We start from the raw sequence: 21171 nt of genomic DNA, 5'->3' as shown, positions 1-21171 counted from the left end.
ACATTCCATACGAGGACAGGCTGAGTTGGACCTGTTCAGCCTGGAGAAGACAAGGTTCAGAGGAGATCTTATAGTGACCTTCCAGTACCTGGAGGGGGCCTACAGGAAAGCTGGAGAGGGGCTATTCATAAAGGCTTGTGGAGATAGGACGAAGGGGAATGGGTATAAACTGTACAGGGGCAGATTTAGACTGTACTTTAGGAAGAATTTCTTCACTATGAGAGTGATGAGGCCCTGGCACAGGTTGCCCAGAGAGGTTGTGGCTGCCCCACCCCTGGAGGTGTTCAAGGTCAGGTTGGATGGGGCCTTGGGCAGCCTGATTTAGTGGGGTGTCTCTGCCCATCGAAGGGGGTTTGGAACAGGATGATCTTTAAGGTCCCTTCCAACCCTAACTATTCTATGACACTATGATACTAAAAGGATCATCATTGAACAGACAATATGAAGCAAAACCAGTTTGCAGTTTATGAGGTCAAAATGGCAGATGAGGGCTGGCTATCAAGAAGCAAAATCAAGACAACAGCTACTGCTCTGAAAGGAAGTGAATTAAGAGCAGCCAAAGGATATTTACTGTTATGCATACATAACAAGAGCCTGAAAAAAAAAACCACCAATGAAAGACATTAGAGAGCTTATCCTTCACTGCACGTTTAAATAAACTACTTGGTAGCTTCAAAGAGAGGCAAGGGTAAACTTGTGATCTATATCCTGAAATTAGAAATTAATTCCATATATGTGGTGATTAAAAACAAAAACCAAATCATAAATGTGCTCAGAAGGCAACCATCCAGCTGCACAGACCAGTTGCCTCTGGAAATACAGCCATGGCTTGTTGCCTTGTCTGTGTAAACTGTAGTAACACTGTAGTAATGCTGAAAGTATCAGGAGGGTCCCCAGATTACTTCATAACTTGCAGAAACAAGCTCAGGTACCGAGGGAATATCGTAAAAGGTAACACTGGAAACATTAGGAAAGATTAACACTCTAATGCTCATTGAAATTACCAGGGGGCTCTTCAAGCACTTCTTTCTGTCTTGAATCACAGCTTCTGCCTTTAACCGTGCAGAAAGGAGACAAGTGGTGACCTAATTACTATGAATTCTTCCAGAACGGCTCTGCCAGTGTCCCAAACCTTGGAAAGAAGATATTACGTTACTTATCCTATCCCTTCTCTTGCTCCACTAGATGATCTCTGAAGTGTTCATTTCTGAAAATTACTGTAATTTATTGTGGTGGGTAATAGGCATTATTCTAAGGTTTAATAGTGCCCCTTGAAGTTACCATCTGACTCATAGTTCTGTGAAAGACTTTGTTTCCTTCCTCATGCTCCCATGGAAACTGAGCTACCTTTGCAGCCTATGTAGGTCTAGAATCAAGTGTGTACACACAACTTTATGAACATCAAAAATATATTTCCCAGTACAACCGTCATTTTCTCTGCAGATATCCAGAAACCTTACACAAGGAACAGGACTCCAACTCTATCCTTGGCCCGTGGCGTTTCTATATTGCCCTTTCTCAATTTTGTGCTTTCTTAGTAATTTTTTGTTACGTAGATAGGAGATTGGAGTACGCCATACCATTCTTCTCACTTTTCATGTGTATCTTAGGCAACATCTCATTGCTTCATTTGTCATTTAAGTTGCCTCTGAACATCTCAATACTTTGCTTTATTTATTTGGATGTAGTTGTAGAGAAACAGTTCATTAACATCTAGGCCAACATTTAAATATAGATCTAAAGCAAACAGTGTGTTTGATTCTTCGGAAAAATTACACTCAAATCCTTCTCCATTCCTGCAGGTCTGGAATAGAGTAAAAACTGCAAAGCAAACTGTTTTCCTCCAATTATTCTTCATGCAATGCCAAGATAAGACAAGCCTTGGTCAGATAATGACCACGTCTTCAAAACTCAACAGTAACCTCATTCTTAGCTGCAGGCCAGTGCTCTGTATGTGTTCCTGGATGAAAGAGTGGGTTCTGTTATAGATACTGATTCTGGGTTTCAAAAAAAATTTTAGTCAAAAGAAGTTCACCATAACTCCAGGATTTGTAGCTTGACCAAACATTTTAATGAGGGTGGAAGGATGAAGTAAAGAAGAACAGTAAGGGAAGGATACAAAATGATAAAAAATTGTCTCTTACATGCCAAAATTTCGTATCTTTTCAGCTTCCATAAACAGGCAAGTAGCTCCCCAAAACTACTTTTCCAGAGACAGAATCTAAAATTATACGTGAAAAAATATATCAAACTTATTATTATGCATCGTTCTCTAAATATTTTTACAATAAAAATCAGCTTAGATAACCCGTCTTCCTTACAAACATGCTGTGAACCAAGAAGTAAGAGTAAGAAGGAGTCTGGCTCCTGGAATTTTTATATGTGTGTATATATATATATTTTTTTTACTTTTTTTTTCTGAACAAGGTCACATCTCAGCAACTGAAAAGTAGCAGAGCTCCTTTCATCAAGTTTTTAACTAGAAAAATAGTGTGCCCATTTCTTTGTAATACACCTCTGGGCTTTTTTATTATGACTTCATTTCCCCTTGTAATATTGGAACGTCTCTATAATTGTAAAAGTGTAATAGAATCTAATAGAATTTCATTTGGAACTCTGAATGGTCTATGCCATCTCTGCTCATTTTGAGTAAAATAATGATTTTTAATGTCCACACATGGCTTCCCATGACCTTATTCAATCTTTGGGTTGATCAGGAAATATATTGATTCAATTACATACTGATGACAAATGAACTAAAAGAAAGAGGAAAAAAAGGTCAGCATATATTTGAAAATGTAAATCTTAGCAATGTCTTTTGGGTTTGCCCAAAAAAAAAAAGTCATTTCAAAATGCCATTTGTGGCTAATAGTGTGGAGTTCCAGTTCCTATCTGTGAGCAGCAAAGAAATCATTAAAGTGTAAGAAGCATACTCTCCCCTCCTTTTATCATTACAAAATCCTCTTTCCTTTATAGGTTTGCATGGAATGACCTCTTTTGGCTAAAAGACCCTTTCTCCCCTCGTTTTAAGGGAAGAATGCTTCAGTTCATAAATATACCACTCATTACACTAATTTTTCTCTTTTTCCTTCCCCCCTCCTTTTCATTTTATTTTATTCATAACACAATTAACAGTGCAAACATCTCACCATCACCACTTCCCTACCCCCACTGCTTTAGCTATTACCACACCTTGATGCCCTCGTCTTTGGTCTCAGCCATATAAAATGCCAAATAGGAAAGCGTGCATCAGTGGAGTTGTTTCCAGTTTAATAAGATCTAAGTGTCCATTTGCAGTGTTGCAGTACTTGATTGCACCTCACCGTAAAAATCTTTTTAATCTAGGCTGAAACTTCACCTCATCTCTGTGAGGCAGGGCTCTGAACCTTAAAACCAAACCATTTTAATTGCTAAGAAGTAGCAAAACATGAATAGATATACAGAGCAGTCCACAGCTAAAGCAGTCACTATGCTGTTAGCTTATTTGGTAAGGCAGATTTCACAAAGTACCTACACATCTCTGGCTTTGGGTTAGCTGTTCAGCTGGTTTCACTAACTTCGTTGGGTTTTTTTCTTTTAAGCACGAACTACAGGTCTGTAAAAGAGCATCCAGCTGACAGCTACCCAGGATGACTTCACCAAAACAGGCACACCCGACAGGACTGTTTTTTCCAATGTGAAAAACTGTTCTGCCTCAAACAGGGGCAGATGAACAGGGGGATGCGATCAAGCACAGGAACGTCCCCTCCACATCCACGATGGCTTTCCAGGGCTTCAAAATTTTTGCTATGAAAAATATGCATTCACTGGGAATCGCAATAGGGCCATCACCTATCATTCTGCATCTCACTGAAGATTTTTTTGGAGAAGAACTTGCAGTAACTTTCATCCTATCCTGAGACTAGCACAAAGCTGTGCCTCTCATGTCGTGTGACACCGCTCAGATCAGTCTCAAAGCCTTAAATGAAGGGAAATGGCAAAACTGAGAATTGACCCATCATCTCATCTAATCTAGTTGGCCACACTACCCCTTTCAGCAGACAGATCTCTTTTTTTTTTAAATATTCAGATCTATCATCAGGACACACGTGAATGTTTTCAGACACAAAAGTACATAGTTCAGCACCTAAAAAAAACCCAGGATATGGGTGTTCTGCTAAAAGCACAACATAAGAAACAAGATTTTGTCCAAAGCAACACAGTTTGTTAATGCAGATTTTGTAGAAAACTGTGCATGAACTGGAAAAGATCAATCAGGTATTGATTTCGAAGAGGAGAACAGGTACATAGGAAGAAGGGGCTACTTCCTAGAGCTTAGTGTTGCAAAATTAATTCAAATGTGTCATAACAAGGTTTCTCAGAAATTTTTTTCAGACCTAGTCCAAGACAAAACCAGATACAGTTTTCAGGATCTAATCAGTTTGAGAAGTGATTAGCACCATGTAATATAAAATAAATAGGCTTTAGAAATTTAAACCACAAATAATATTTATTTTTTCACAACAGCTCTTATCCACATACTGAAAGGGAGAAAGCCAAAAAATACTTATTTCCCAATCTTTGCTCATTTAGGGCAAAATTACCATGGGAAATATTTAGATGGCTAGGCTGTTTTGCTGTTACTATTCAGTGGAAAATACGGTTCATTCATAATAATCTCTTGAAAATGCAGGCATGCAATAATGCCTTCAATCTGCACCATTTTTGATTGAATGAAACATTGTTAGAGGATTAGTTTGTCTGCAGTGGAGTGCTGCTTCATGCTATTGGCCTTTGCAGTACTGACTTTGGAGTATTAAAGTCCCTACAGGCTTTTACGACAAAATTGTCAATCTCCTGGGGAATGAACATAAATTATGTATCTTATTTTCTGTAAGGGACAAGGACGGCACAGAACAACAAAAAAAAAGTATTACCCTTTGCTTCAGTGTCACATGGTGACTCACCGGAAGCTCCATGAAAGCACTGAGAAATATAGTTAAGGATCCAAGCTGAGTGACATTCAGAACAAGTCCTTCCTTCTGGGCTAGGTATGGCAGTAAATATGGTATGGCATGAGACATCACTGAATACAGTGAAATTCCTTCAGCTGCTCTGTGAAACTAAGACAAGCAAATGCAACATACATATATTTGCTTTGCTTCTTTTTGTCTACTAATACTTTTTTTCCAAAACAATTTAAATACTACTGCTAATCTAACCATAACATTCCACAAAATCCTTAAATGTTCAAAACATGACAAAGAAAAGCTAGATTTAAACATGTTGTACATAACTTTTTAGTACTGAACATGAGACAGCAAATACTTAGCTACATTGACGTCTGGCAGAATAATGCAGATTCCTACTAGACTAACCAGACTTCTTCATGAGTCAGTCACCATAAAGAACTGTGCCTCGTCCCACTTCTCAGCATTTAATGGCAAAGTGTGGTATTGAGGTCTCATATTACCACAAGGTCATTAATTTTACAAAATATACTGCAGAACATTTGCTAGCATACTCTGAAGTATTATTGTAAATTATTTAAGCTAAACTACACTTGTCAAACAAATGACTAAACTACATTTTGTGATGCAGAACCCTAAGTTTTTCACTCCAATAGTTTTTCCCATCTTCCTAACTGCCTAAACTAAAAATTAGTCTGGACTGTTTTTATACCTACCACACTGAGAGCAGTACAGCCCTGAGCTGATGCCTGGTTGCTCTGCATACCACAAGGTCCAGAGGAAAATGGCATTGAGGCATGGGTTGTTCAGCTCAACTTATGCTTGCCCGTTATGACCTATGGAGAAGGTCAGCTTTCCACAGGTGAGGTGGCCACTGAGCTCTTAGTAGTCAGCTCTGGCATCAACACTGAGAGAGAATAAGGAAGGAACTCCTTTTTCTTGCGATATCAATATATCTAATATTTACACAATATATCTTGGTTTCACCAGTAAACCTCCAGAGTTGTGCCTTGCCAGCTCTTCAAGATCAGTCCACTGTGACAAAGAAAAAGGCATGCTGTCCTTTCTTTGCAAAGGTGACGGAGGCCTGCAGTAAGCAGTTTCACCACAGCAACTTCATGTTGTGTAAAGCCTGCTCCACAACACTTTGTTATTGTGGTAAAACATAACCACAACCATCAATCAAGGTAACTGGAACTGCCTGTATTATAGTTTCTAAAAGATCACCATAGCCATAGCACTTACCATTCACCACTGTCCTTGCCTGTGGTAGTAAGTCATAACAAAAATATTTACAGGAAGCTCCACTGGTCTTGAACTATCTTTAATAACTTGATCATTCATTTGAGGCACACAGGAACCCACACATGCACTACAGATATATCTTAGTAATGAAGGGTGAATGAAAGAACTTGTTTGCTATGTCACTTGGGGTGCAGATTGAAAATGTCTTAAATTAACTTCATTTAGAAGAATAGAGGCTATAGGTTATTATATATCAACTTTGTGCCAGCAAAATTAAAGACACTAATTTATTTTATAACACTTTGAAGTATTATATGGCATTTTATTTCTTGATAACCTTTCAATGTCTAACCCCATTTAATTTACATACATACTTAGCAGCTCATTAACAGCTCATTAGAAACACCAGGAAAAAACATGTGACAATAACAAATTCAGTGCAGCAGAGGGGACCAAATTTCTATTTGGGATATTATACAGAAATTTCTGCTTCTAAATGAAAAATGTATGGTATTTTGCCAGCACTAAGCCTGCAGGGTTCATGGTTATTACACAAAAATAGTAAAAATAACTCAATTGCTGTAGCTGACTCTTCTTGTATTTATTTAGACAATACTAGAGGGCAATGCGCTGAGAGGCGATCACATGACATAAGGCTCAGAAGATGCAACACAACGTAAATATTGCAACAGGTAAGTGCTGTATTAAATACTGTGACCTAGTAGTACATTTAGGAAGATACAGAGCTCCCTGAAATTACGCTTTTCCGTTTTATTCCTTTTTAATTTTTAAAGCATCTGTTTTATTGTAAAATGCAAATGTGCATAATCTAAAGCCACTGAAGTCACAAAAATGGATGTGCCAGGTCAGATCACAGCCTACATAGCCCAGCAAGCTGTATTCCACCAGCGTAGACTTTTAAGAGAGTGTAGATAGTGTTGACATCTCTCCTTGGGTGTACCTTCTAGCAAATACAAAGTCAGACATTTTCCAGGTGATATTACTGTACATCCAGACTGCATTGCTGAATAGTAACTAACGGACCTATTCCATAACTCTCTTTAATCCTTGGCACAGAATCTCTGTTTATACAGTAAGAATATGGATGCTGACTACTATCGTAAAGCCCCATTAGATCCATGGAGGGAAACTCATGAAATACTATCATCACCTTCTCATAGGACTTCGGAAGGATCATAGAAATGAGTGCTGCCAGGAAACAACATGCACATTGGAATACGGTAGCACAGCACAAATCTCATCAATAAATCTTCAGACAAAATGTCAAACTAGTGACACCCGAAGAGCTGACTTAAGAAAAACAGATGGTAAATGGGTTGCAGATCCCACCTGAGAAAGTTTCCAACTTAGAAAATAAAACACACATTTCCACCAAGAATCTCAATTTCCAAATTTTTATCTCTGTTAGGTTCTCTGAACCCTCTGCAATTCCCCTGCTAAAATACTTTGATAAAGATGGAGTATACTTTAATTTGAGGATGGCCCTCTCCAATTTTTCATGCCCCTCTTTCAGTTCTCCTGGAAGAGATCTCAATTGTCTCTTGGTCCTTCCCCATTCTCAGCATAATCCTTGAGCTCTCCTTTCCATAAAATGCCCAGACTTTCCTTTCTGCTATACCAAAGTCTTTACCATACACCATAGAGTTTTGTTCCTCTCTCCCAGCCCTTTTCCTCTCAGTGCTCCCAAGTCTTGGGAAGAGAAAATAGTTTTTACTCACCTGAGTCTTTTCTTCTACACTGTTTTAGATGTAAACAGGCATTTCCTCTAATCTAGATTGTCTAAAATGATATTGATAAGGTACTCAAAGATAGTCTTACTCATCATCCCCTTCTGAGTGCTATTTCTCCGTTTCCACTTGATTTATATTTAAAGTTTAAAAAAACCTTCTTGCTATTACTGTCTTCTCTGGTGGGCATCCAGCCACAGTGTCCTCTTACCACTTTGCTAAATAAATACATCTTATTTATAAATAAATAAATTAAATACATTATTTCTTGCCGTCCTTCCCAACATATCTGTGTCCTTTCTACTACACCAACTCCTCTGATCTCAACTTTATTTTTCAAGTTAATTCAAATTATTTCTAAAAACCAAATCCAGTACACTCACCCAAAGAAAATTAATATGCATCCGCTTTACATAAAAGCCATAGAACTAGGATATTTAGATAACTCAACAGAGTTATCACAATCATATGCAAGTGCAGATCATACAATGGTTACAGTTGGAAGGGACCTTAAAGATCATCTAGTTCCACCCCCTCTGCATGGGCAGGGACACGTCCTCCTAGACCAGGCTGCCTACAGCCCCATCCAACCTGGCCTTGAACACCTCCAGGGATGGGGCAGCCATGACTTCCCTGGGCAACCCGTGCCAGTGCCTCACCACTCTCATCGTAAAGAAATTCTTCCTAAAGTACAGTCTAAATCTGCCCCTCTCCAGTTTATACCCATTCTCCCTCATCCTATCACCACAAGCCTTTACGAATAGTCCCTCCACAGCTTTCTTGTAGCCCCTTTCAGGTACTGGAAGGTCGCTATAAGGTCTTGGGGCCTTCCCTTCTCCTGGCTAACAAGCCCAACTCTCTCAGCCTGTCCTCGTAAGGGAGGTGGCTCCCATCCTCAAGTCAACTTGCTGTCTCCCACAGAGATCTGCCTATTGTGATTTCCTTTCTTTCAACCCTCTCCCAACACAGCAGCTGCTTTGGCTAGAAGCAGTACCTTAGCAATGCCATCTGGCTTAGATACGCCTATTGCTGAGACATCAATACAGTTTCTGGTTTGCACCACGGACTTTCCACCTGAACAAGTCCAACCACCCTGAGCAATGGCACCTCGGGGAGGCGCAAGCCCAGGGAGAAACCGCATCTCGCGATGGCTTTGATGTTTCCATCGGAGGCGACTCGGGCGCAGGTGGCCGGTCCCCACCCCGCCCGACACCTCCCATCCCCAGGGCGGTGCTGCCACCTGCTGTCGCTGTCGCTGTCGCCGGCCCCTCCCTCGGCCCTACCTGCGCCTCCGGGGCTGCCTCCCACCCGCTCACACGCCTTTTGTTCCACGAGCATTACTTCAACGCGAATACGAGCCGCGACTTCCAGCCGTGCCCCGGGACGCTCGCGTGCAGCGGCTCAGGTTCTGAATTACAAGCAATGGTGACAATAAAAGAATTAATAAATCTTCGGTGATGCTCCTTGCCGAACGCATTGTGTTAGCTTAAAAGAACCGGCAATAAGTTTCAAAGGAAGATATAGTTAAACTTACTGAATCCACTGTGTTGTTCCTCTGTCAGTCTCCTTTGTATATCTCGTGTTGCTAACAAAAATCTGGCTACCTCTCTAAAAGGCTCAGTGCTTTACTTACCTGTGTGGTAAGACAATTCTTTGTAACTAAAGGAAAAGCACTTAATTTCGTGCTGTTGACATGGTAGCATTCACCCAAAGTTCTTCCTCACAACACACAACCCTCACTCAGTGGGAAAGGACCATTACTATGTGCCACAGGCATAGAGAAAAAGTTCACATTTGATTTATAATTATTCTTAACAAGTGCTGACTTTTCCAGACTGACTTATCTGTGTTAAAGCCTTTACCCTACTAGTCTTTGCCCATGGCAAGGGGGTTGTAACTAGATGATCTTTAAGGTCCCTTCCAACCCAAACTATTCTATGATTCTGTAATGTAGGTTTTTAAAAAATCTTTATAATCTATGGACTAATTCTCCTTCCAGAGTTTCGATAAGTATCCTTGGCCAGTACAATCACATTTATTAACTGTAGCTCATCATTCATTGCTGACTCCTAATTTCAAATTAATCTAAAATCTACACACACATATTATGATTGCACTTCCAAGCTTAAATCTGCAATGAAGGTTCTCAGGAGAGCAGGATGGGGGGTTTAATTTTAGGTCACTTGCTTCTACGCAAGATAGAACAAATTAAAGTAGAAGAAAACCACCTCTCTGTGAATTCTCCCACTATCTTAACAATTAAGTAGTTGTTTCTTACAAATTTGTGTAATTAAATGGCACCTTAACAAAGCCATAAATGCAGAAAACTAAAGCTCTGCTCTGTTATTTAACTGACTGCCACACTACTGCTCATTGTTTACCACCCTAAATCCCCCTCTTCAACATGTTAAGATGTGTCTTATCCTAAAAACCTAAGAGTATGTAAGTATAACTGCTTTATAATGAGCTCCCAGTGGATCATACACAAGGCCTTTATGACATCTCTACTCCTCTTTTGCTCTAGTCTCTGTCAAATGATGAAATATTTAAAAATTCTGACAAACAATTGTAACTTTTCTGCTTCTATCTTACCTTGATGGTTTCTTCTTTACAGCAGAAAAAAGAATGGCTTCCATGGCCACATATGAAAGAGCAATCTCAGGTTCTGGCAAACAGAATAAATTTATGCTGTAGCAGAGGAAGACAATTTGTTGTGATAAAGGGAAAGAAACTGAATTAGTTGAAAAGTTAAGCACGTGCTGTAATACAAGAAAGCAGACTGATGGCTACAGTCATCTTGCAGTGACTTCACAGTGGAAATCTGAGTATGTGGAAGTCTCTAAGACAGCTCCGCGTGTCGCATTTCACCGCATTATGCTCACACAATTTTTTTTGTGAGCGTCCATGGCCAAACACACAATACAGTGGGCAAATATAATTCCTGGTATAGAGGTTTCCACCATGGTTTTGCATAGCTCACCTCATCTATGCTCTTAAATATATTTTTTATTCTGGGAAGCCCCTAGATTTTAGCAACTGCTTTGGTTTGCATCTTTAAATCAGGAGTTTAAGTGAAGCACACTCTCTGTTAGCAGGCAAGACACTTCTCACACCTGGAAACATAACATTGGGGAAAGCGTAAGCTAGCCACAGTTCTTTCCTTGAATTAGAATCGTTTCAAACCACAACTGTGGAGCTTTTCTAGACTTGCCCCAACTTAAATCACACCTCAAGTCAAAACAGACTGGGAAAAAAGGTAGTGACAGAGAGAGACATCTAAATTTATAAGGTACCCATCAGACAGAGTTAGACTATGATAGTTCTCTAAGTAAATTTAGGATAATTTCTATTGCATGTCACCTTAAAGTGCAATAGGGGCAGAGGGAGCAAGGGTGAATTCAGAATATAGAGGGGAATCATTTAAATTGTGCTAGGCATAGATTCATGTTCACCATGTACCCATCAGAAGTGACACTAGATTATTTCATTCACATTACAAAATATTAGTGACCATTTCTCAGTGCTATCCAGCAAAACACAGCTTAACCCACGCCATACCACAGGAGAAAATACAACACTAAAGTGTCTAGGATAAGATGTCAAGAATCCTGAGGAATATAAAGATTTAGCAGGACAGAGATAAGAAAGGACTAAACTAATCATATAGGCACATGAGATCATTGTATTTTAATCTTCTACACAAAAGCACTTGAAAATATGAAGTATGCAGATGTCAGTGCTTGGAAAATAAAAGCCTCCCTTTTAAAATCATTGATCTGAAGTGCATACAGAAATAAGATATACGACAGGGATCCGATATGTACCAGATTTAGTCCCTGTTCCCCATTGCATATTTGTTAAGAGATTTCTTTTTATTACTTTTTAATTCATTATTGTAAGTATAATCTCAGTCAAGTCAAATCACTTCATTAATTAAAAGGGATTGAAAAGGTCCTTAGCTACCAGATTCCACAACAGCCCAAAAGCTCAGGCCTGTTTACAGGAGGTCGTATTTCATTTGCTGCCTATGTCAAACCAGTACCCGTTAGGCCTTTGCCAGACCCCAGAGACGAGCCAATCAATGTCTGCTCACTAAAGCCCCTCGCATGAATCCATTTAAGCAATGTGGATGCTTCCTGTTGAAAAAAGAAATAGTCTCTTGGTATCGCTGATAGAAATTAGCCATGAATTAAAAGAGAAGCACAGTTGTTTTGGAAGAAAGCCAGAACCAGAATTAATAGGCCATCTGAGCCTCTTGAGTGTTGAATCCCATTTGTTACCAATTCTTTATGAAAGGTTTCCCCTCCCTACACCAGTTCTGACCAAACCCTGTGCACTTTCTCCTGAAACTAAAATCATTCAGTTAAATTTTAACCAGCTGGGAAAGTATGAAAAATACTGTCTTTTGTCAAATGTAATTTTAGAAACTTGCTTCATACTTGTACTAAAATAACCCATTTGCCCTCTGTTTCCTATAAAATACACATTTCCTCATGACTCATCATCACTCCGTGTTTAAATGTAGCAAGACCATTGACAGATGGATTTGCACCAGACATGAGTTTAGCTTAATGCAATTCGAGTAATTTTGGCGGAATCTTGCACAGGCTTTCACTGTACATTTAATTACTATTATCCTGTGTGAATGGAATAATCTATCTTGTTGCCAATCCTTCCAGACTCAAAAGCATTGCATGTAAGTTTAGTGGCAATGGAAAAAGAACTTTTAGAGATCTCATCTTAAAATGTAAATGCTCTAGACTCCATTTTTTTGCAACAGATGATTTTGTTCAAATCTAGTTTTCCAAAGTTAGTTGAATTTTTTCCAGTTTCTCTAAGTGTAGGCATCGGGAGGGGGTGGGGTGGGGGTGGAGTTGGGGAGAAGTTCTTGGGTTTTTGTTTTCTTTCCAAAACATAACATCAAATTCTTGTCTAATTAATAAAAACTTTAGGTTTTCCAGAAAAGTGAGTACCCATTTTTCTCATAAAAGCTTGTGAGGACTTCTTGAGGGATATCTCAAAAACCCAGTACTGACAGCTAGGCTGCTCAATCCATAAGTGAAGACGTATGACCTGGAAGCAGGTAATGGTGTACCAGCTGGCTCTCAGTATCCAATCACACAGAAAAAAATCCCAAAACACAGCCACCCATCTATTTTCTCTTCAGCTTCCTTGTTTCTTTCAGAGTTTTGCTATACTTACTTGGGGTATCATTTTTTTTTTTTCAGACTGTAATATTCAGACTATGAGTATTTGGAACAGTAAACAGTTTTTTTTTAATCTTTCATTCAGAATGTGTTGATTTTATTTATAAGGGGAGGTTAAACTTTCTCTCCTGCAGACAAGTAAGCACTTTTACAGCTTACTCTCTCTTGCAGATGCACACACCCCATGAACTTGCAGGACAGAGCACATAATTAATGTAATTTAATTTTCAATTTCGATTGGGAAGAATTTTCTGGTTTCTCTAAACAGAAGCAGTCAAGTGATTATTTGGCTACTTCCTGACTTCTCATTTGTTCTCATTATTTTTAAAGGCCCTTTTTAAATTGATTATGTTTTGAAGAACAAATAGCAGAATTTTAACAAATGTCTCTGGCAGACTTAATTCTAATTGCAGTATCATTTCATCATTTAGTAAGTCTTGGCAAAAATACCCCACACATTAGAGCACACAGAAGAATCTTGTTAAACAACTAGTCTGCCAGACATCAGCTTTAATTCATTTTCACTTGATTTGCATTGTCCAATTTCATCAACAATCAAAAGATAACCATATCAAAACTGTCCACCATATAAATGTACTTTCTTTCTCTGAAGGAGACCTTACTATTTAATCATCTATGATCTGTTCACATATTTCTCACAAAAAGAAAAACCCAGAACAGTTTACTAACCACTTAAGGAGAAGGAAGAAATATTTATTGTCTTTTAAAAAACACAAGATATTTCAAAGCTTTAATTGTGATTGTAGAATATGGCAATGGACACAATCCCAAGGAAAGCTTCAAGTCTTAATAACCAATTTAAAAGCATCTTTTCTTTGTGGAGATGGAGCATCATGAAGGCAACTGTCCTACATACCTGTACCTAATGAAATGGACTATCTTAATTACATGGCCAAAGTGGCAAACATTAATACTTAGAAAGTCCCAAATTTTGCCTTAACTTCCTGACCTCATTTGAGCACACATCAGGTTTAAACAAACCCCAGTCTTGAGAAAAGATCTCTTCAGGTCACTGAATTCTCTTCAAGGATGCACTGACTATTCTTACATTGAGGAGGAAGGACTGGGTCTGAGTTTTTTAAACGTCATGTTGACACTGGACAGGCAATGAACATGGGGAGGGACAGGAGGACAATACCACCACAACAGGACTCCCACCAAATATTGTATCAACTCAGACAAATGCCTCTTCTCATCCTCATCCAGAAAAAAAGGAAAGGAAAAATGCACTCAGTCCAGCTCTATCAGTATCAGGAGACCTGTTCAAGGGGAAGTACAGGATGTAAATAAATGGATGTACAGGCTCACAGTGGGACAAAAGTGGTTTAATTTCAGTTACATCCCAGAGCTCACCTAGAGGCAAACAAAAGGACCTTCGGTGGAACAAAGTGAACCATAAAGGTTTCACAACTGTTATTCCAATTTAAGGCCAAGGAATTAAAAAGCAGAAATAAAGATTGGCCTGGTTAAAAGCTGTAAGGAATCTAGAATTCAGATCAGCTTTTAGGATTCCTAAATGCTATCTCTCCAGCATGTCTGTCTCTATCAAAATGCCTAGTGGCCCCTGTCATCTATACAGCTCGGTGAGACAACGGATTATAGACAACACACATGCACAATCTCTATAAAAACTTCCTTCTGGCCAACTACTTTGCTTTGCTTCTATGAACACTGGCCCATGTCACAAGAAACCATCTCTCCTGTCTGGTAAATGTACACTCACAATCCCAGCTTCTACACCGTAAGCACCGTGTTCCAGCCTGATGGCTTTCTGTAGGCTGCAAAATACTGTAAATTTGTTCTTGTCCAGTACACTTTGTATGGTTTCTCTTCTAATTTGTCTTATGATCTCAAGCTAATTCTTTTCAAAGGGCTATTTTTGGGTTTGCTGATCTCCTCCTCCTTCTTCCTCCCCTCAAGAGAATTCAAAGGGATTAATTGATTTGAAAAGGTGTTGACGCTATTAATGTGGCTTTATTTCTAGCGTGCCTCTGACAATAGCACAAAAACGTTGTTTTAAAGACATCAAAATTACCAAAGTGGCTTAGAAATGCCTCTCCCAGTCCTGCCTTTCAGAAATGTATACAGAATACTTACTACATCTTTTACAGTAAACCAGGAGGCATGCCAAAAACAAATGTCACTTGTCACTAGTCAAAAGTGTTAAACAAAGTAAAGATATTTCCTGACACAAGCCAGCAGAGCCAACACTCTGTCTTCATATGGCTGTAATGCTCTGGAAGGTAAGTAGCACACAAGATACACACAGCAAGTTACTGAGGTGGAGTATTTGAAGTATTTTGATTTGAAGCGACTGTTATTTCAGCCAAATACAAAGCAAATCTGAAAGTGAATAAGAGACTAAGCCAGCAAATAGACTGAAGAATACTCCTGAAGTCTATAAGGACTCCTCAGATTTCTGTTTTGTATCTTTTACTGGTACAAAGGGTAGAAATGTTTTATCTTATTTTTTTCAGAAGTAGAATTCAGGTAAGTATAGAGCATTCTCCACTTCCTTAGCCAAATCAAAGACATCCCCAGAAAATGTTTTTTGTAGTTTTCCTTTCAACAAAGCTGAAACATTAGAGCCTTCAGTTGGATCCCATCTTTCTTGACAATTTATGCTGTGCTGGGGACAAAGCAGATGAACCCCTTGAGCAACTGAATTTTTGCAAGCATATTTTAAAGCCTGCAATTTTTGCTGTTTATCATATCCTCCTTATACCATAAGTGCAGACAACTTTGGAACTTTTATGACTATCAAGCAAGGCTACAGTAACAGCAAACACCGCAGATACATCTGCGAAGGACCTTCATAACACTGGGAAGTCAGAACATTAATTTATTCTAAGCAGCACAACACTTCCCCTGTCTCCAGACAAGCAGTTCTGGAAGCAGGAGGTCGAATAAAGTTCCCAAACACTCGTATCTTGTGCACCAAATACATCACATGCCAAACAAATTTCTCCTATCGTTCATAAGGACTCTTGGCTACAAGGGCTCTTCAGTATGTGATGATGGTTGTACAGCAGCCTGTGTGTAAGTTAGGGCACCAGCAATTTCTATTTTCATGAAATATGTAATAACAATATTTTGAGACCACTGTGCTTCTAACTAACCACTTAATTCAAAATTTATTGATAGGAGATAAGGTAAAGGAGGATAGATGCATAAAAAAATGCAGTATCCACTTAGAGAAAACTTCACGGGGATTGATTAGGGAAAAGAGAATGGCAGTATGGCTGTCATCCTTGTCCTGCTAAGTGACTTTCTGAACTTCTCAGTTTTACATCCTTAAAAAGTGTGACATGCACCTTGGCTTACTTCTGATGGCTGAAGTTTAACATGTTAACTTCAGTAGAGTCTTTCTGTCAGCCCCACCAGAAAGGTGAGAGCATTATCAGCCGCAAATAATAGAGGAACTTTTCAAAGGGAGAGTCACTATTTGCTATTCCAAGTAACATACTAAAAGCAATGTTAGATGAAGGTAGACCAAGATTCTCCTCAAGTTTCCTTTGAATGCCTCTTCCCTCTGGGTAACTGCACTCTACGCTATGCTAAAAAAAGCAACCCTACGCAAACAGAACTACCTATGGTTTGGTTGTCATTTAAGAAGAAAGTCTTGTACCATGTAGCATTTACAACTCCTTCAGGGTCCCTTTACATTCCAGGGCAGTTAAACGATTGTTTATGTACATACGAAGCATGAGCACTTCATTAATAAGGGAGAGTGGTTCATGGCAGTTCAAGTCTAAGACTCATGATTTCTTTGGGGCACTTTTACCACAGGATGTAATCAAGCTCCCAATTCAGCAAGTCACTAGGAATGTACAAAACCTCTATTTTAGTACTGTTCAGCAAAACACTTAAACCAGCTCTTTCCATCCCTTCAGAGTGCCCAAAGTGCAAATGTTTCCTACTCAGGTGAAAAAAATGCTAACTTCCCTACATTATCACCTAAGATGCTGTTCAGGTTCACTGGGAAACCAAAATAGTTCCAATGAATGACTAAAAAGCAATTTTTCTTCTCATTAGCCTCTTTCCCCCCTTTCTCCTTATGTTTCTTTGTTTCTTTCTCCTTCATGCTATAGCAAACTTTGGCATCCCTGCAGAATGCTGATGAGACACACTTACTGGGTGAAATCTCAACAGCTATTTTTGGCCAATACCTGGCATGAACTGCCTCCTCTTTGAGGACTGAGGGAGTTTGCTTATCAGGCTGTCTTGAAAAGCTTAATGCTTCATTACAACTAGCCCAAAGGCTTGCAAGTTTTACAAAGCTGACATCACATTAACAAGAAACTCCAGTAACCCTTTTAGCATTCCTAGTAGAAAGGCACCACGGTGGCTTTTCCTGTGAATAAGAATCACAACAAAAGTATTTTTATTCCATTTCTAAAAGCAAGGTCAACTCTATATGTGCAAAGTCCTTGCTACTAGATACTAGCTACCATTTTCTTTTTGAAAAGTGTTGGGTAAATGTAGGGTTATCACAAAAGACAGTTATACTGTGTTCTGAAGATTGTATTTCCAACATCCTTCAATCCTGATTTGTCACAGTCCTCAGAGTGCCCTGATGAAGGCTTGTCACTCATAGTCTCCTGTCCAGTGTGAGAAGATATCCATTAGCACTAAAACTGAAGGCTTAAAACATATTTCATAGAATCATAGAACCATTCAGGTTGGAACAGATCCTTAAGATCATCAAATCCAACTGTAAATGTATGCTCATCTCTAATTGCAAAGGACTAATTCTGTGGCGTTTGAGGACCCTTATGTCTGAGGATTTACAAACCACTATTCCAAACCCACTCCTGCTGCTTCTGAACATGAAGATTCAAAGCAAAAGATCTTTTATTTCATCATATATCTAAATAAAATATTTAAGTTTAGCAGTGATTGCATTTTTATGCTGCCTGATCTCCAGTTCTTATTTGAAAGAGGAAAAATCTGGAACCACCGGCAAATAAGGTTTGCTGAAGATACTGTTTGCCTCATGAAGTTGAAAGCTGCAGTGTGGAAAGACTGGCAACTCCTATCTAATCTTTTCTGATCACTAGCCAACCCTTTCTAATTACAACTTCAGAAAGAAAAAGAACTGAGGAACAATCTGAAGGTGATTTCCAGAGACAGAGAAAGAAGTCACATCCTATTCAGTCATCTAAAAAGGGGCTTCTAACCCTTTCCTCCTGGCCTTGAAATCTTCTTGATATCCCATTTGTTGCTTTGGCATCTGAACCGAGTCCCAGGCTATTCCTACCACAGGAAGGGTCCTCACTGCTGTGAGCTTGGATCATATCAGCTTTTTTGTTTTGCTTTGTTAACCTGATGAAACAGTGATTTTACAGAGGGAACTATCAGCAAGTTTGGTTAGCAGCTGTATCAGACCCTCTTTAATTAAGTAGGTCACTAAAGGATCTTCTTTTTACCTTGAAAAAGATGTGGTCAGGACTTTACCTGAGCTGAAAGGTTTGAATTTCATTAGGGCTTTAAAATGTTTTCTTTCCCCCATCCAAATAAAACTAGAACCCTTTGTTCAAACACATCAATACAGCTATTTGCATAAAGTATTGATTAGAAGTCATTATAATCACAAAATGTTAATTATACCAATTAATTTCCAATCTCTTTGTACCTTAAGCTTGTTTGCTTTCAGCGCAGAAGGTTAAAGCAAGAGTGAATCAGTCTTGGCTTTCTCTCTGGGGACAAATTTTAATACATCGAGAACTCTTATCCTGCAAATAGCATTTTTTCTGTATGACCAGGCTTTTTCCCAACTTTATTTCATAATCCCCCATACTACTTTCAAGTTTCACACAGGGATACCAAAACCATGATCCCCTCATCACCAAGCAGGTTCCTTCCAGTCATCATAATTAAACTGTGGGTTTATAAATAATGGAGAACAAGAAAATGTTCTAATGTGCCCCAACTACCAACTGGAGGAAACACTTCTGTGGGACTGGTACAAACTCAGACTGCTAAGCAGCTCTGAAAAAATCAACTCTTGCAGTGTTACTGGTTTGATTCCATTCCCCACTTTCCCTTCTATAAGAAAATTTTATTTAATCAATTTGTGGAGCCACTTACATTCCTGCAACATCACAGCTTCTTCTTCAAAGGATGGCTGCATCATATTCACTCTAAATACCTCAACCTAATCCCATCATGTCATTTTTCAAAAGGTTTTAGCAGCCCTCTTCCTCTTGTTGCCCAAGAAAAACAAAATTACTGTCACGTCCCTATTTTCAGCTGTGCCTCATCATCTCTCTCTGACTGTCCAGGCAATTTGTTTTCCTGCTTAACCATTTAAAAATTATTAGTATTTTTTCTTTTAAACCCAGAAACAGATTAACAATATCTTTTGTATAAAATCCCAGTGTTCTGTGCTAAACTTTGGAAAGCTGATTCTCCTAAGATAACCCGCATTTTTAAGTAGCTACTGTAAACTACTGTTAGCTACTGTAACTACTCAAGGTAAAGGCTGGTAAAAGCAGGGCATGCAAACTACATAATACCAGAACTCTGAACTTGATGGCAGTTTTAGACTTTGTAGTACACCACTGTATCTTAACAGCTAGAAACATAAAGGTGTACTTTTTTTTTTTTTTTTAGGGTAAAATCTCTTTGGACACCACTGTATTATAACTATAGACATAAGACAATGATCCTTAATAGATAAAGGCATCTGGAAAAAAAAAAAATGACCAACATGCCTACCTTTCTCTTCATCCCTTTGGGAGGGATGTTGTGGCTCACAGAAACCATCTTGCTAAAAGTAATTGAGTACATAATCCTTTGCACTTGCATCCATGCCTTTCCAGCACCATTTCTTTAAAAATGAAAGTCTGGGGATCTGGCTGAAGGCCCAGTCAAAAGGGGAAAAGCAAGTGAATAGAACTGACAACCACAGAGCCTAAGCCTGAGGCTCCATTAACTACTCTATAACCTCTTTTATATTTTCTTGAAGAGCTATAGCAGCAGCTGATGAGAACCTCAGAGCCACAACTCAGAGTGATATTGGAGAAGAACAGTGAGAACTCAGGCTTGAAAGACACATCTCTGGCCTTCCACACATCCCCCGGGGCTAGAAGATCTGTGCAGGCATCAAACCTATTCACTGAAGAGTTTTGTCTTGTTACACTCTTTTGATTCTGTGGAAAGAGATTACCTGCATGAGGAGCATCCAAGACACCCAACTATTAATATCTTCCAGCACTGGAAACCATGACCATCCATCAGATGATTATCAAAGTCTGGTTTATGAATGAGTCAGACTACAGATCTAATATCATTTATGAGTTAGAGCAGACATTGATATTTCATGTGGGTCAGATAAAAAGAGCATACGATTTTCTGTCATGATCATTTATGAGGTCCTGACCTTAATGTAACCTCTCTTTACAGTGCCTATGACTTGTTTTCTTTGGTAATTCCCATGAATTAGCTTTTTTGGTTAGCTGTCTAAACTAATTTTTATAACATGTAAAAACCTTTTCATGAAGCAACAGAACAGCTTTGCTTCTTACGTTTAAAAAAAATCTCCTTTTTTCCTGTGTACAGATACAATTTCATAGTGAGGACAATTTTACATAAACTATTTTCCACTCCACTGAGTGTTATGTCGCTCTACATGAATATATTTCTTGGTTGATGCTAAGGCAAAATATTGCTGTAAATGCTGTATTTTCATAAATGCTATTCTTTGACTTTTTAATAGATTCATGCCATGCATACTATCAATACCAAGTCTTACTGATGGGCCTGTATTAAGCTGCCAGCATAATTTCTTCTGTTGTCCCCAGAGCCTTCACCTATGAGTCAAAGGGAAAAAAAGATCACTAACTCTTCTGTATTTCAAGCCAACGGACTGATGAAGATGGAGAGAGAAGCTCCAATGATCTGAGAAGCTCCTGTCAGTAGCACAGAAAGAGAGAAAGAGAATTTGGGTAGTAAATAGCAAGTGGCAAACAGAGATTTTTATTTTTTTTTTTAACTTTT

General features: G+C 38.9%; 1 protein-coding gene across 5 annotated transcripts in view; it reads right to left on the bottom strand.

The window, feature by feature from the left end:
• Positions 1-21171, bottom strand: part of LMO1 (LIM domain only 1) — a 343783-nt gene that overhangs the window by 280156 nt on the left and 42456 nt on the right. Inside the window, exon 1 of one of the 5 annotated variants that reach the window (XM_054067492.1) lies at positions 5666-5782. The exons of the other annotated variants lie outside the window; for them this stretch is intronic. Coding sequence (XP_053923467.1) covers positions 5666-5748 — 83 coding nt within the window. The 5' untranslated portion in view covers positions 5749-5782. Of the gene's footprint in view, positions 1-5665; positions 5783-21171 lie in introns of those variants that run through there. 5 annotated transcript variants of the gene reach the window in all.

This window comes from Cuculus canorus, chromosome 5 (assembly GCF_017976375.1).
Source record: "Cuculus canorus isolate bCucCan1 chromosome 5, bCucCan1.pri, whole genome shotgun sequence".
Lineage (NCBI taxonomy): Eukaryota > Metazoa > Chordata > Aves > Cuculiformes > Cuculidae > Cuculus > Cuculus canorus.
This window is presented reverse-complemented; position numbering and strand designations above follow the sequence as displayed.